The following is a 14,817-nucleotide window of genomic DNA, read 5'->3' on the forward strand; positions in this document are numbered from 1 at the left end:
GGCTGGCAGATAACACAATGAGCTCCGGTGAGTAAAACATGCGGGTGGGCACCTAAAGGGAGACAAATATGGGGGTCACTGAACCCACAGAAACTATTTATTCTGTAAATCTTCTCCTGGCACCCAACAATCATAGGAAAAGTCTGCAAACTCCGCAAATCGCTATATCATGAATCTTCCAGGAAGAAATCTTCCAGCACCCCCGGAAATCTCAGACATATTGCTGGTCCTTCTACATGGAGCATGATGAGCTCAGGGTCATAGGCTGTGGCCCTTTACTGGGGGTCATACGCTGGGGCCACATACTGGGGGTCATACACTGAGGCCACATATTGCAGGTCATGCGCTGGGGCCACAAACTGGGGGTCATGCACTGGGGCCACAAAATGGTGCCACATACTGGATTCATACGGTGGGGCCACATACTGGGGGTCATACGCCGGCGCCACATACTGCACGTCATACGCTGGGGCCATAAACTGGGGGTCACACAATGGTGCCACATACTGGGGTCATACGGTGGGGCCACATGCTGGGGCCACAATCTGGGGGTCATACGCCGGCACCACATACTGGGGGTCATATGCTGGGCGACCCTATACTGGGGGTCTTACGCTGGGGCCACAAACTGGGGGTCATACAATGGTGCACATGCTGGGGTCATACGCTGGGGCCCTGTACTGGGGGTCATACACTGCGGTTATACTGGGGTCACACACCCCATGGCAAAACCTGACTGAGCTGTATCTTCTGTCTCTGACATTTCTAGCCAGGCTCAAACATTCCCAGCACAGAAAATTTCCAGAGTGCTGGTGCATTCTGTGATTGGTGGATCTGATCCTCAATCCTATGTGGTGACAGATCACTGTGACGCTCATCTGTACGATACATGCCTGAATTCCTGTAATATCCTGTAATGGGCAGCACGGTGGCTCAGGGGTTAGCACTCCGGTCTTTGCAGCGCTAGGTCCTAGGTTCAAGTCCCAGCCAGGACATTATCTGCATGGAGTTTGCAGGTTCTCCCCGTGTCTGTATGGGTTTCCTCTGGGTACTCCAGTTTCCTCCCACATCCCCAAAACATGCAATAGGATTAATTGGTTTCCTCCTAAATTGACCTTAGACTACATTAATGACATATCACTATGGTAGGGACATTAGATTGTGAGCTCCTTTGAGGGACAGCTAGTGACATGACTATGGACTTTGTACAGCACTGTGTAATATGATGGCGCTATATAAATACTGTATAATAATAATAATAATATCAACCAATCAGGGAGCTTGTAGTGCGGATAGAACTATTAATGTTACCTCCCCCCCATCAAGGTGAGTGGTGTCCCCAGGCTACTCATCAGTCACAGTCAGTGTGATTCAGCACTTTTCTGAGTCCCCTATAGACAATATGTGTCACTGATGGGTTTGTGTATTTCAGTTTCAGAGTTAGAAGATGCCCTGAAGATGGATCCGGCTGCATTTAAGCAGAAATTTAAAGCTGAGAAACCTAAACTAGATGATAGTAACGTGATCTTCCATTGTCAGCTGGGCCGGAGAGGGCAGCGCGCCACAGAAATGGCCATTGCCGAGGGATACAAAAAGTGCGTATGTCATAATAACCAAGAGTACCTGGATTGGAGGAGGGGAAGGGTGTCCGCCATTTTATATCATTGCCATCTCACGCTACACAATCTGCCCAATCACATGAAGCAAAAGTCTAAAAACCCCATTTCAGCTTGCACAATAATTCAAATGAAAGAAGATTCACCATTTTCCTAGTGGGTGAACTCGATGGCCTTTTTCTTTTTTCAGCCTATGTCTCCTTATTTATTATACTATGCTTTATGTTATTATTATATTGATAGAATGATGGCTCACCATGTGCTCTGTCCTTCATGCAGTGCCCGCAACTATCTGGGAGCTTACTCCGAATGGGCAGCCAAGGAAGGACGATGATCCGCTCTCATCCGTCACCAATGTTTCCCAGGATGGAAATAACATTTATAATAAATTAAGAGTTTGAACACAATGTGCTGAGAGTCTTTCTTCACCCTCCAACTCACTACAAACAGGCAAATCTTCCACGTATTCCACGTATTGTATTATGTCAGCCATATACACAAACAAAGTGAGAATATGGGAGATGGATTTATAACTCATGAAACAATGAGATCATACCATCACAAAACACCTCCCCCATCCCTAACCCACTTCCACTATCAACTTTCATGTATCATCTATCATCTCCAATCACCCCTCACCTCCAACCAACTTCCACTATCAACTTTCATGTATCATCCATCATCTATCATCTCCATCTCCGATCACCCCTCATCTCTAACCAACTTCCACTATCAACTATCATGTATCATCCATCATCTATCATCTCCAATCACCCCTCACCTCTAACCAACTTGTACTATCAACTATCACGTATCATCCTCCTACCATCTATCATCTTCAACCAACTTCTACCATCAACTTTCATGTATAATCCATCATCCTTCTACCATCTAACATCTCCAATCACTCCTCATCTCTAACCGAATTCTACCATCAACTGTCACGTATCATCCATCATCCTTCTACCATCCATCACTCCTCATCTCTAACCAACATCTATCATCAACTTTCACGTATCCTCCATCATTCTCCTACTATCATCTACAAACACCCCTCATCTCTAACTAACTTCTACCATCAACTGTCACGTATCATCCATCATCCTTCTACCATCTATCACGCCTCATCTCCAACCAATTTCTCCCATCTAACATCTCCAATCACCCCTCATCCCTAACCAACTTCTACCATCAACTGTCACATATCATCCATCACCCTTCTACCATCTATCACACCTCATCTCTAACCAATTTCTACTATCAACTATCATCCATTAATATTAATGTTTAAATAGATACTCTGGGAGGATTGATAGCATTGCACCACACCCTAATTCTCACAAATGTCAAAAGGTTTTCTTACCCCAACAGGTAAGATTTACCTGAGTTTTATGGTGCTAAACATTGCACCACAGTGTATATAATGAAAAGGAATAAATATCACCCAGTAGTATTGTCTTCAAAATTAGAACAACATAGAGCATTTCCTGTCTGATGATTATTAATAAACAGGATTTATATAGCGCCAACATATTACGCAGCGCTGTACATGAAATAGGGGTTGCAAGTGACAGACGAATGCAGACAGTGACACGGGAGGAGAGGACCCTGCCCCGAAGAGCTTACAATCTAGGAGGGATATTTACATAGTTACATAGTAGGTTAGGTTGAAAAAAGACATAAATCCATCAAGTCCAACCACTAGAGAAATAAACATATCCCAGATATAAAACCCTATAAGACATAGTTCCCAGAGGAAGGCAAAAAAACCCCCGGGTACAATTCGCTTCAACAGGGGGAAAAACATTCCTTCCTGATTCCATGAGACAATCGGATGTTCCCTGGATCAGCAGTCTCTGTTATCTATAAATCCTTAATCCCCAGTTATATTCTGTGCTTCTAGAAATCATCCAGCTTTTTCGCTGATCCAGTGATTAGGGGCCCCTCTCAAGCTGATCCAGTGATTAGGGGCCCCTCTCAAGCTGATCCAGTGATTAGGGGCCCCTCTCAAGCTGATCCAGTGATTAGGGGCCCCTCTCAAGGTGATCCAGTGATTAGGGGCCCCTCTCAAGCTGATCCAGTGATTAGGGGCCCCTCTCAAGCTGATCCAGTGATTAGGGGCCCCTCTCAAGGTAATCCAGTGATTTCAGTGTTGCAATGCGCTTATCCAGCTCTCCAATGCGAGATACCAGAAAGATGACTTGTTCACATCTGTCACAGCGATATTCACCTAGGTATTCACCTGGGAGCTGTTACTCCATACATAAGGCAGACTGTGCACTGAACCAAACTTTACACCTTGCTACCACTCATCTTCCCAGTTACAATGTTTGTTTACAAGGAGTTATAAAAGTTTACTTACAGTTTGTGCTTACTATAAAGATTTAACTCCTTTTGTTTTCAAACTCCACGTGATTAAAAGTCCACTTGTTTCACAAGCCAAACAGTGAGAGATGATAGATGATACATGACAGTTGATGGTAGAAGTTGGTTAGAGATGAGGGGTGATAGACGATGATCATCTCCTATCACCACTCATCTCTATTTAACTTTAACCATTACCTGTCACATATCATCCTTCTACCATCTCTCCTCCCTCATCTTTAACCAACTTCTACCATCAACTATCACACATCACCTATGATCCTTTAACAATCTATTATCTCCCATTATCCTTAATCTCTAACCAACTTTGACCATCAACTGTCACGTATCATCTGTCTACCATCTATCATCTCCAATCACCCCTCATATCCAACTAACTTCGACCATTAACTGTCACATATCATCCATCATCCTCTACTATCTAACACCCCTTATCTCTAACCAACTTCTACCAACAACTATCACGCATAATCTATAAACCTTCTACCATAATTCCTGTCCTATCACTCCTCATCTCTAACTAACTGCTACCATCAACTGTCACACATCATCTATCTACCATCTATCATCTCCAATCACCTCCCATCTCCAAAAAACTTTGACCATCAACTGTCATGCATCATCAATTATCCATGTTAGGGCTGCACCCCCTGGTGGGTAATGTGGGATTACCTGGGGCAAGGAGTCTAAGTGTTCACCAGAGCACCCTGCAAGGGATGATGGGCTGGTGACCCTAATGGCTACCGGACTGCTTTGCTGCGGGAGAACACGAGGTCGCGGCCCCCAGGCTCTCCCAACTAGGGGCAAGTGGGATAGAAGGCTTCAGTGTAGAGACAGCGCAGATTAGGGGCTCCGCTGACAGCAGAAGGTATAGTCCGGGCGGACTGATGGACAGAGCAGGCGGCAGACAAGGTCAGGTAACAAGCCGAGGTCAGGCAGCGGACAAAGCAGAGTCAGGTAACACGCCGAACAAATACCTAGCTGGCAGAAAGGCAGGAAATGGTTCCAGCAACTAGAGCCAGGAATCAGGGAGGTAGAAATACAGCCAATAGCAGGACAAGGTGGAACCAGGAAATACTCTTCCCATTGGCTGCTTGCACTTCCTGAAATACCCTGCAGCTCAGCACAGCTTCAGAGAAAGTGCAGGGGATATCATCTTTCACCATCCTCCATCGGCCATGGTTATTATGATGATTACACGGTATGGATATGGCGCCCACATATTATGTAGCGCTGATTATCTCCCATATTCTCACACAGGATCTCCATGGGGTCACTTTGGGGGATATGAAGCATTATTTGTGGAAAGTGAGGAGTTATTGGGCAGACAATATTAGGAATGGTAGTAAGGTATTGCTATGGCAACCAATAGGAACTTTCTTAGCAGTCATTATTAGCAATACATGAGTCTGAAATACGATACCGCACGAAGTTACATAACGCGCGTTGTCTTCCCTGCCGCCTGTTCACGAATACCCCGCCAGACTCCGCCCCGCCAGACTCCGCCCAACGCCCGCTGATTGGTAGTCTCGGTCCACGCCCTGCCCACCTCTACAAAGGGATAGAGATGAATGACGGCCAAGTTTAGCAATGAAAAAGTGGGCGGAACTACCAGAACCCTCCAATCAGTGCAGAGAGGGCGGGAAAAACAGGTAAGGCAGGCTCAGGTGAGGCTGGTGACGTCACAGGGCGGGGTCACATCTTGTTTTTCCCAGAAACTGACCGAAACCAAGCAGAAAGGAAAATGGCGGCTGGGAGAAAAGTGGAGAGACGGCTGCTGGGGGCGCTGCTGCTGCTGGCTGTAGGTGAGTACCTACCTGTTCTGTATGGAATTCACACACACTTACTGACTGTGTACCTACCTTAGTGGGCTCAGCTTTCTGTTAGAGTATTTACCTTGACTGCTGTACATGAGAACACATACCTGTCTTGTACTACCTGTTCTATTCAGTCATGTACAGGTGAGACCTTACCTGTCCCCTGTTGGTGTGCTCCTGTATTGGTCCCATGGCGTTCCTGGCACCCTGAGCTGGGTGGGTAATGGGATCAGTGAAACAATTCCCCATCCTCCACCCATACCTGGAAGAATTGTTTAATCTGGCATAGAACTGTACCCCTCCCCCATATAAAGCACAAGGCCAAGAAGAAGATATATTTATTTGGGGGAGGGGTGCCAGGTCTGGTGTCCTAGCAGCCAATCGGGTCTCAGCTCTTCTGGTGGCATTATTAGGGGTAGATTTGTGCTTTCCATTTTCTGTCAGGTATGCTCCGCTCATAATTGTATAGATTATTATCCTGAGGGAAGATATTTCCTCTGCACAGCTGACTTCCTGTCCCCCTCTCTCCATATATGGGAGCAGGACTGCATCATGTCTGCATGCCCATTGCTGTGTGGTGGCTCTCCCTCATTTATTGGCCAGCACCTCTGGCTGTGATTGGTTGCCGGGTGTCCTCGGACCGACCTTATATGTACCCTACTGGGGGTCCCTGGACATACCTTACCTGTATATGTACCCTACTGCAGGATTTCGGTATAATGATTGATTAGCCAATCATATTACAGTAGCTATCTCATTCTGACATTTGATTGGCGGATAGGCAGTGGGAGTTACCTAAAGTTTTTATTACTGCAGTAACCCATAGCAACTGTCTGAAGTCTACTCCTTGGGTGCTGACAGGTGACATCTGGTTGCTATGGGTTACTATGAACATTTTCTGTGGAGGTGATTATAAAGGGACCTGAGGACCCCGGGGTCTTGTCATGGCCGCTCTCAGGCCGTCCTCTTACCAGAAACTATTGTCGGTTTCTCCTGCGGGAAGAATGCGGTCTGACCGGCTTGTCGGCTCCCTGCTGTGTCCTTGTCCCACACACTTCTGTCACAGCAGGAAATGTACACAACCTGAGGGGGGGAAGGATTTCCCTGCGCACCTGGGGTAGGTGGGGGGCTCTGATGGTAAAACCTGTAGAGATGAAGGAGCCTCCTGCAGGAAATGTACCCGGAATGTTCCCTGTTTCTGGAATAGTCTGGCTGCTACGTGCTGATTGGCTCCCCTTAGATCATGGGGTGTACGGGGGCCAACTAGCACCAGGCATTTAGTAACTTATTGGGTCGGTAATACGTAAATCGGCCGTGTGACTCGTTGTGTATGGGCCCCGAGTGGCCACGCCCTCCCTTGGCTTAACAGTTTCCTGTTTCTCTGGTTCTGTTGTTGGGCCTCATTGGTGTAAGTTATCAGCCAATCAGATTGCAGCATGTGGCTGTGCAGTGGTACTCTGTGGGTTGTCAGACTGTTAGGTGCGGGAGTTTTTTCTTGGTGGTGATTTGTCTGGCACTTCTGACTATATCATCTTCTCCTGCAGGAGGCGCTGTGCTGGCTGATGACCTCAACCTGAAAGAAGGAGACAGTAAGACTTTTCTATATATTGTGTCCCAACTTACCCCACCTGTGTCACCCCTGGGGCACAAACTGAGTCTCTGGATGAAGGGGGCATTTGTCCCTACTAATGGTGGACTTACCTGTAGTCGTCAATATAATCCAACCATTCCCTCACGCTTCTATTGGCCAGTCTATCATAGTGATCATCCAATAGAAGTGTGTGTGTGGAGTGGGGGGGTACAGGGGAGCTCTGAGCCTTTCTACAAGTGTTGGCAGACATTACCGGAAAGAAAGCTTTTTGTGGCAGAATTTCTAACGTGTAAAGATTTTTATTATAGTGTGATAAATAGGTTTCTTCTGAATCTATAATTCTCATATTATCATATAACAATTGTTCTTTACACAAAAATGAATGGTAATATACTCAAAGAATTCTCAAATTACCCGACGCGTTTCACAAAGTGGCTTCCTCGGGGGCTAGAGACTTGATTGGATGTGTTTGAGAAGAAGGTCCAATGATGTGGATTATATGATTAGAGTGCTAAGGAAGATCTCACCCAATTGACATATGCCTTGGGTAGGGGCCCCTGACCACTGCCCACTCACTCGTCCACCAATGGGTAATACAATTGGTCATCTTCTGTCCTTTATTCCTCATCTTAGAACATTTCCGGTTTGTTATTATGTTATTCAGGGACTCCGTTCTCCATCTTGGTTTCCATTTCTTCCATACCCTCATACACCTAATATAACCTACTGGCTCCATAACCTAGATTGTAGAGTCCATCCAACTAAAACCTGCGCTTACTGGAATTACCTGGCCCGTTTGGGACTGGTTTAAAGACTCTCCCCGATTCCATACATATTTTTAGTTTCCAGGCTTACAGGTTGGAACACATTCCCGGTATTGAGGGTTAATGTATCTCCTATTTTTGTATCGATCGGCATTTCCCATCCCCCCCGGGCTGCTTTGTTATATGTGTCTGTCTTTGTATTGGTTTACACCCTGTGCCATACGCTTGTGCTAGCAGATATGTAGCTGTACTGTACAGGTTTATTATGTGTTATAGGATCCCTTTAGAACCTATATGCAGCTTCCTGGTACGATATGTCTGTCAATTCGAAGCCTACAATATTACGTTTGACATGATGTATGTGTTGGATATCTGATTCTTTTTGTTATGTTTACCTGGTATTTTTTTTTTCTCTGAAAATTTAATAAAACTGATTGAAACAAAACCTGCACTTACCTGTTCAGTACAGATTCTTCATTCCTGAGGGACTATAAGGGCCCGTGCACGCAAAAGCAAAAAACCCCCATTGTTCCTTTCTCTTTTCCTCCTCCTGCTAACCAGTTAAAAATCCTCTACTATAGACAGTAACCTTCCTTAGCACTCTGATCATATAATCCACATCATTGGACCTTCTTCTCAAACACATCCAATCAAGTCTCTAGCCCCCGAGGAAGCCACTGAAACGCGTCGGGTAGTTTGAGAATTCTTTGAGTATATTACCATTTATTTTTGTGTAAAGAACAATTGTTATATGAGAATTGTATGTTCAGAATTCATACCTGGGACTCTATGAAATAATAAGGACATTCCCGTAATATTTTATTGCTTGTCCAATATACAAACTTTATTAAACATCTTTACAAAAAGCCTTTCTTATTCTCTATTACCTTCAGGCCCTTAAAGATCCCTTAGTGAACAAATCCTCCTTCATTACAAGTGTTGGAGCTTTACCCTGTGATTCACCCCAACATTCACCCTGGGTTCCTCCCTGCTGAGGGTATTCCTTCCCCGCGTGTCCATGTTTCATTTTGGAATGCCCTCATATGTCCTCTTCATCCTCAGATGCTGAATTTAGATGTAACTATCCCGGCAACTTCCAGAGCCCACGTGTGGAATGGAAGTTCACATCAGGAACTGATGCTACCCTGGTGTACTATGACGGAGAACTGACAGGTAGGTGGTGGGTGGATATGGGTGAAGGGCAAACATGTATCACGGGGAGAAGGAGGGGCAAACGTATCACGGGGAGAAGGAGGGGCAAAGGGGTGGGGGGTTAGGGCGCCACACATCACGTGGGGCGGGTATTATTGCCCCGGGGCAGGTAAGGTGTCAGGTTTCATCCCCTATATTATCTTCCCTCCCAGCGCCCTATAAGAATCGGGCCGTCGTCTTCCCACAAGGGCTGCGTCTGAATTCGGTAAGCAGGAAGGACAGCGGTGAATACGCCTGTGAGGTGACGGGAAAAGATGGAAGTTACTTCGAGTATAAAAGTCAGCTGACTGTGTTAGGTGAGAGATCTTCATCCCGATATCAGAACTGGACCTCCAATCCAGAACCTTTCTCACTCTCTATTCCTCCTTAGTGCCCCCCTCCGTGCCCACCGCTCAGGTGCCCACTTCTGTCAGCACCGGGAGCACCGCCACACTTTTCTGTATAGAGAATGACGGATCACCGCGACCCACCTTCGCCTGGTATAAGAACAAAGTGCTCATGCCGGAAAACCCGAAGGCCAGCCCCACCTTCCAGAACTCCAGCTACACTATTGATGTAAAGACAGGACAGCTGGTAAGCAGAAAATACACCTACTAAGTTACTGGTCCCCCAACATACCCCGCTATGCGAGTTGCCGGGTCCCCCCAACCAACCAACCAACCAACCAAACTTACTAGTTGCTGGTCCTCCTAACCACCTACAACGCTATACTAGTTACCGGGTCCCCCTAACCTACCCCCTGCTGTGCCAGCTCCCACCTAACCTAGGGATTGGTATGCTGACCCATAACCTCCCATAGGTCCACCCCTCCCCCTATACTACTTAGGGGCCACTATACCAACCCCTGACCTGTTGACCTGGTATTACAGTTAGGTGGCAGATCTCTTGTGTATTTATCTGCTTTTTATGTTGCAGCGCTTTAATCCAGTTATGAAGTCAGATGCCGGAGAATTTTATTGTGAAGCCACCAATTCTCAGGGAAAGCAGGTGTCCGAGGCTGTTCGCATGGAAGTCAGTGAGTATCGGGCACACAGGGGATGGGCTGTACTCGCATTGCAGCTCTGCTGACATTTTTCTCATCCCACAGATGATGTGAATGTTGGAGGAATAGTTGCTGCCGTCATCGTCAGCCTCCTGATTCTCGGACTGATTGCATTTGGCATCTGGTTCGCCTATCACCGAGGATACATTGGCAGTGAGTATCTCAGCTGGTGGGGTAGAGGGTATCGCCCCCATTTAGTGACTGGGGCTTCATCCCTGCCTACAGCAGTGGGTGCAGAGGATCACTTAGCTCTTAGTGAGGGGCTTCGTCACTGTGGGCTACCTGTACTTATCTCTGCACTATTGAAGTGGGGATGATTGTGGTGGGGGCTGTGGGGGAATAGAGCCCCATGTGGTGGGGGCTGTAGCGCTGCGTGGCAGGGGCTGTGGGGGAATGGGTCGCCATTTGGTGGGGGCTGTGGGAGTAATAGGGTGCCATTTTGGTAGGGGCTGTGGGGCCATGTGGCTTTGGGGGAATGGGGCGTCCTGTGGTGGGGATTGTGGTGCAATGAAGTACTTGAAATTCTTTACTAATTTTCTTCTTTTCTTTTTGTATTTCAGAGAAAACAGAGTAAGTGGACAGCGGGATGTCCCCCATCCCCCTTCTCATTCTCAATCATTGTTGGATTTCAGACCCAGGCTGCCCTATTACTATGTAGATTTTATCCATTTCATAAAGATTCTGTTTTACTACTCACACTGTGTACAAGGCAGTCACACCGATAGTGTAGTGTCACTCTGCTGCCCCCAGATGTCGCTCGTGTAGTGTCACTCTGCCACCCCCAGATGTCGCTCTACTCACACTCTGTACATTGGGATTATACTGATGGTGTCAGTTATATTTTTCTCTTTCCTTGCAGTAAAAAAGTCATCTACAGTCAGCCGTCGGAGACACGCAGTGATGTAAGTACCGCAGGGGCTGTGTTGGGTAAATATGGCATGAAGGGTCCACATAAAATAGTTTAAGGTGTCACACATCAATTTCTTATTTTGTCATGGAAATGAATCCTATAATGAGCAGTGATGTTGGATGAATGTTTATTGGGCTGTTCACCCACAACCGAGTTTATTATTCAGCGTTTAATAATTACATTTTTTTGTCTTTTATTCCAGAAAAACTTCCAGCAAACTTCATCCTTCCTGGTCTGAGCCTGATCATAGTGGGGGCTGCCTGTCCAATGGGGGGTGATGCCATGTGTGTGTGGGTGAATGACGGCATGTGTGGGTGAATGACGGCGGTTGTGTAATGCTGCACGCACAGGGAAGCGGGGATTTCCATACGGTGTGTTATTATTTATAAGCCCGCTCTTTTTGCTTTCTGATTTTACTGCACATTTAGTGAACTAGAAGATTTGTTTTAGATTTTGGCCAGGAATGAATTTTTTTTTTCTTTTTAGATATTTATTGATCAGCTCTTTCTGTAGTAATGCCGCTGCCTCGGTAGATATTCTTGCTGGGGAACTGAATTCCCAGCTACTGGGTGAAACTGTTCACTTCCTTGGGCTCGTGTGCTGTAAAATTCACTCTGCCTAATTTTTTACTATAATTCTGAGTGTGAACGTTTATGATGGAGGAATGAATTGCACTACATGGACATGGCCACTAGGGGGCGGGGGTGCACAGGTTAGGGGCTCGGCACGGTGTAGATGGGTGAAAAGTCTCCTGGAATGGAAGGATCAGATGTTGGTGTGAGGATCCCATGGCTCCTATCGTGGGATGAATATTTGGTCACCTGATGGTAGCGCTGGAAAAGTCAACGGACGGAATTAGTGTAAATAGCACCTTGTGTGTTGTTACTAATGGGGGAGGGGGTCCTGTAGGAAATGATTGGGGGGGGGGGGGGGCTTTTTCTTTCTCAATGTTTTTATCTTGTATTTTCTATTGTTTTTTTTATCTACATTTTTGGGAATAAATCTCCTGAATGAAATGTGTATCTGTGTTGTCTTATGTGGAGGGAAGCGAATCATGGAAAATGCCGCTTTCCTGGCTGTCATTTCTAATATAGGCACCCCAAACCTTTCCTTCAGTACAAGAGCAGATACCCCTCCTCCCCTTCCCCCAACACTCATCATACCACCCCATCAGCTGAGGACACACGAGAGGCTTTTTACCCCCCTTCCTATATGATGTGATCAGATATTTCCCCACCACACACAGACCACCAATGTATTCCACAAAGATATCGCTGTGATGTCCCTCTAGGGCCAAAGCTTTATCTGTGGCTTTCCACGAGAGGTTATCGGGGGCAAACCCTGGCTATTTGCCCCGGGCCTTCCTCCTGCTCATCTTTTTCTAATAGATTCGATCTCCTCCTCTGTGGCCCCTGATGTGTGATGTAGAATTCATAACAACCGTGGTTTATTAATATGTTTAATGTCTAGCAATACGTGTCCCTTCCACGGGATGGCCCCGGCAGTGGACTATACATTCATATTTAAGGTGCTGGGTTAGTAGAACAGGAGTTAATGTCTTTTCATCTCTCTATAGCAGCAATTCACTTGTCCCTCTTCGTCTCTTTCATTCACTCGGTTCCCCACATATTGAGCGTGTTCAGGTTCAATAAGAATAAAAAACCTAGGGTGACTCTCGTGTGCTCCCATTGACGTGGCAAATAAAGCTGAATTCATAGGGAGGGTATGTGTAGATTCATTGGATGAATGATACACATTACAATGACTGGAGAACATCTTGGGGAATCTCTGAACATTCTACAACTGCCACGTCCAGAATCTATTACAAACCAGCTGCTAGCAATAGAACAAATTTCCCTTTTTTTAGATTCTACAAACATACGTGGTCTTGTGGAAACATTCAGCTGGTGGTTTGTCTAGAGTCTCCTAGAAGTTATGTGCACGTGGCTTCTACTACAGAACAATGTATAGAATCATACATTGCTGATCCTGACACTCAGCGGGCTTCCATCTTTCTCCGATTTATCCCGGAATGATTCTTCCAGTTTCAGCTTTTCTGAGTCTCCATAACGAACCGTCTCGTGGAAGCAGCATGGTGGAGACACTTTAAGCACTTGATCAAATAAACTAAAGTCTGCTACGTACTTTCCACTGGAGGACAAAGAAATGATTGGGCTGAACTCGTAACCCCACAGAATCTCCTCTGGGAGGTAGGAGGTTCGGACCTGACAGGTCGCACTGGTGGACTCCACTGTTCCACTGAGGATGACCACCAATTCAAAGTCCCCTTCACCTGAACGGATGGCCACGTCCCTGAGAGGACTCGATTCATCAACCACGTGATAGAACGTGAGTGGAAGGATTAGAAATGGACTGTCTGAGGATGTGTCCACTTGGAAGTCCACATTGATCTGGTTGAGGTGGACATTTTCTCCCTCCTTTGTGGCCTGGGTCTGAAGAAGCTTTCCAGTCACTTGGCATCCAATGAGTAGACTTTTGCGCATGTTGGCCACTCGAATCATGAGGCAAAGTTTCCCTTCATGCTGGGCCACCACGGCGTTCTGACTGAATTTGATGGTCTCGGCTCTTTTTTTTGGACGAGCAATTTTAGCTAAGAAAGTTCCAGTGATGAAAATTTCCAGAATTGTGGTCAGAACAAGCTGACTGATGAGCAGAACGATGGCCAGTGGACATTCCTCACTGATGTAACGGAAGCCGTAGCCAATGGTGGTCTGTGATTCCAAGGAGAATAGGAATGCTCCCGTCAAGGTGTGGACCTGCATGACACAAGGTGTGTGGTTGGCTGGTGCATTGAATTCCAGGAGATCTCCGTGGACTAAGGCCACCAAGTACCAGATGACCCCGAAAATAAACCAAGTTCCAGCAAACGTGGCAGAGAATAGAAGCAGCTTGTATCGCCATTGCATGTCGATGAACGTCGTCCACAGGTCCTTGAGGTAGAGGAAACTCTTATCAGTGATGTGGTCAATGCGTACATTGCTCCGCCCATCCTTGGTCATTACACGCCTTCGCCTTAAACTGGAGCCAATCAGAGGCCGGCTGTCAGTCTGGGTGGTCTGGCTGTAATAGACCTTCACGGGTGACGTCATCTGGGTAAAGAGAAGCCAATGTTAGGTCAGAATTATAATCGGTGCAGTAACCATAACACCCCTGAGAACCACCAACCAGGAGCCGTTGTCCATAGCAACCAGCATTGGCCATCACCCAGATGACAGAATATAGAAGAGTTGGATATAAGGAAATGGTGCCAGACCACTGCAACCAATGCACAGGAATTCCACCCATCAGAGTAAAGTTCAGGCAGCAGTCAGGCTGCTAGGGGGGGGAGGGATGCTGGGGGCCCCTCCCACAATAGGGAGATTTGGTTTCCCTCCCGCAATGTAAAAATTGTACAAATCAGTGCTGTTCTGTAAAATGTTTAGCAGCTCAGACAGCTGGGGGGGTCACGGTGCCATATTA

The 14,817-nt window shown here is 46.5% G+C and overlaps 4 protein-coding genes across 4 annotated transcripts in view; 2 read left to right on the forward strand and 2 right to left on the reverse strand.

Moving 5' to 3' along the window:
• Window positions 1-476, reverse strand: part of LOC140342445 (V-set and immunoglobulin domain-containing protein 2-like) — a 9,911-nt gene extending 9,435 nt beyond the window's left edge. The window contains exon 1 of the mRNA XM_072428639.1: window positions 401-476. Coding sequence (XP_072284740.1) covers window positions 401-476 — 76 coding nt within the window. The remainder of the gene's footprint in view (window positions 1-400) is intronic.
• Window positions 477-1,432: 956 nt separating this feature from the next.
• On the forward strand, window positions 1,433-2,023 carry TSTD1 (thiosulfate sulfurtransferase like domain containing 1; the record flags this gene model as incomplete). The annotated part of the gene is given in 2 exon segments (XM_072428381.1): window positions 1,433-1,595; window positions 1,896-2,023. Coding segments are annotated over 2 exon segments (218 nt in total), but the record flags the coding sequence as incomplete, so codon positions are not given.
• Window positions 2,024-5,697: 3,674 nt separating this feature from the next.
• Window positions 5,698-11,933, forward strand: F11R (F11 receptor). Its single transcript, XM_072428025.1, has 10 exons — window positions 5,698-5,806; window positions 7,363-7,407; window positions 9,236-9,346; window positions 9,538-9,681; window positions 9,756-9,958; window positions 10,301-10,400; window positions 10,473-10,580; window positions 10,988-10,997; window positions 11,287-11,329; window positions 11,540-11,933. Exons 1-10 carry the CDS (start codon window positions 5,746-5,748, stop codon window positions 11,573-11,575), a joined length of 861 nt encoding a protein of 286 aa, XP_072284126.1. The 5' UTR covers window positions 5,698-5,745; the 3' UTR covers window positions 11,576-11,933.
• An 845-nt stretch (window positions 11,934-12,778) lies between these two features.
• The window catches only part of KCNJ10 (potassium inwardly rectifying channel subfamily J member 10), a 10,108-nt gene continuing 8,069 nt past the window's right edge, over window positions 12,779-14,817 (reverse strand). Inside the window, exon 2 of the mRNA XM_072428027.1 lies at window positions 12,779-14,447. Within this exon, the coding sequence (XP_072284128.1) occupies window positions 13,311-14,447 (1,137 nt within the window). The 3' untranslated portion in view covers window positions 12,779-13,310. The remainder of the gene's footprint in view (window positions 14,448-14,817) is intronic.

This window comes from Pyxicephalus adspersus, chromosome 12, assembly GCF_032062135.1.
Source record: "Pyxicephalus adspersus chromosome 12, UCB_Pads_2.0, whole genome shotgun sequence".
NCBI classification, from domain to species: domain Eukaryota; kingdom Metazoa; phylum Chordata; class Amphibia; order Anura; family Pyxicephalidae; genus Pyxicephalus; species Pyxicephalus adspersus.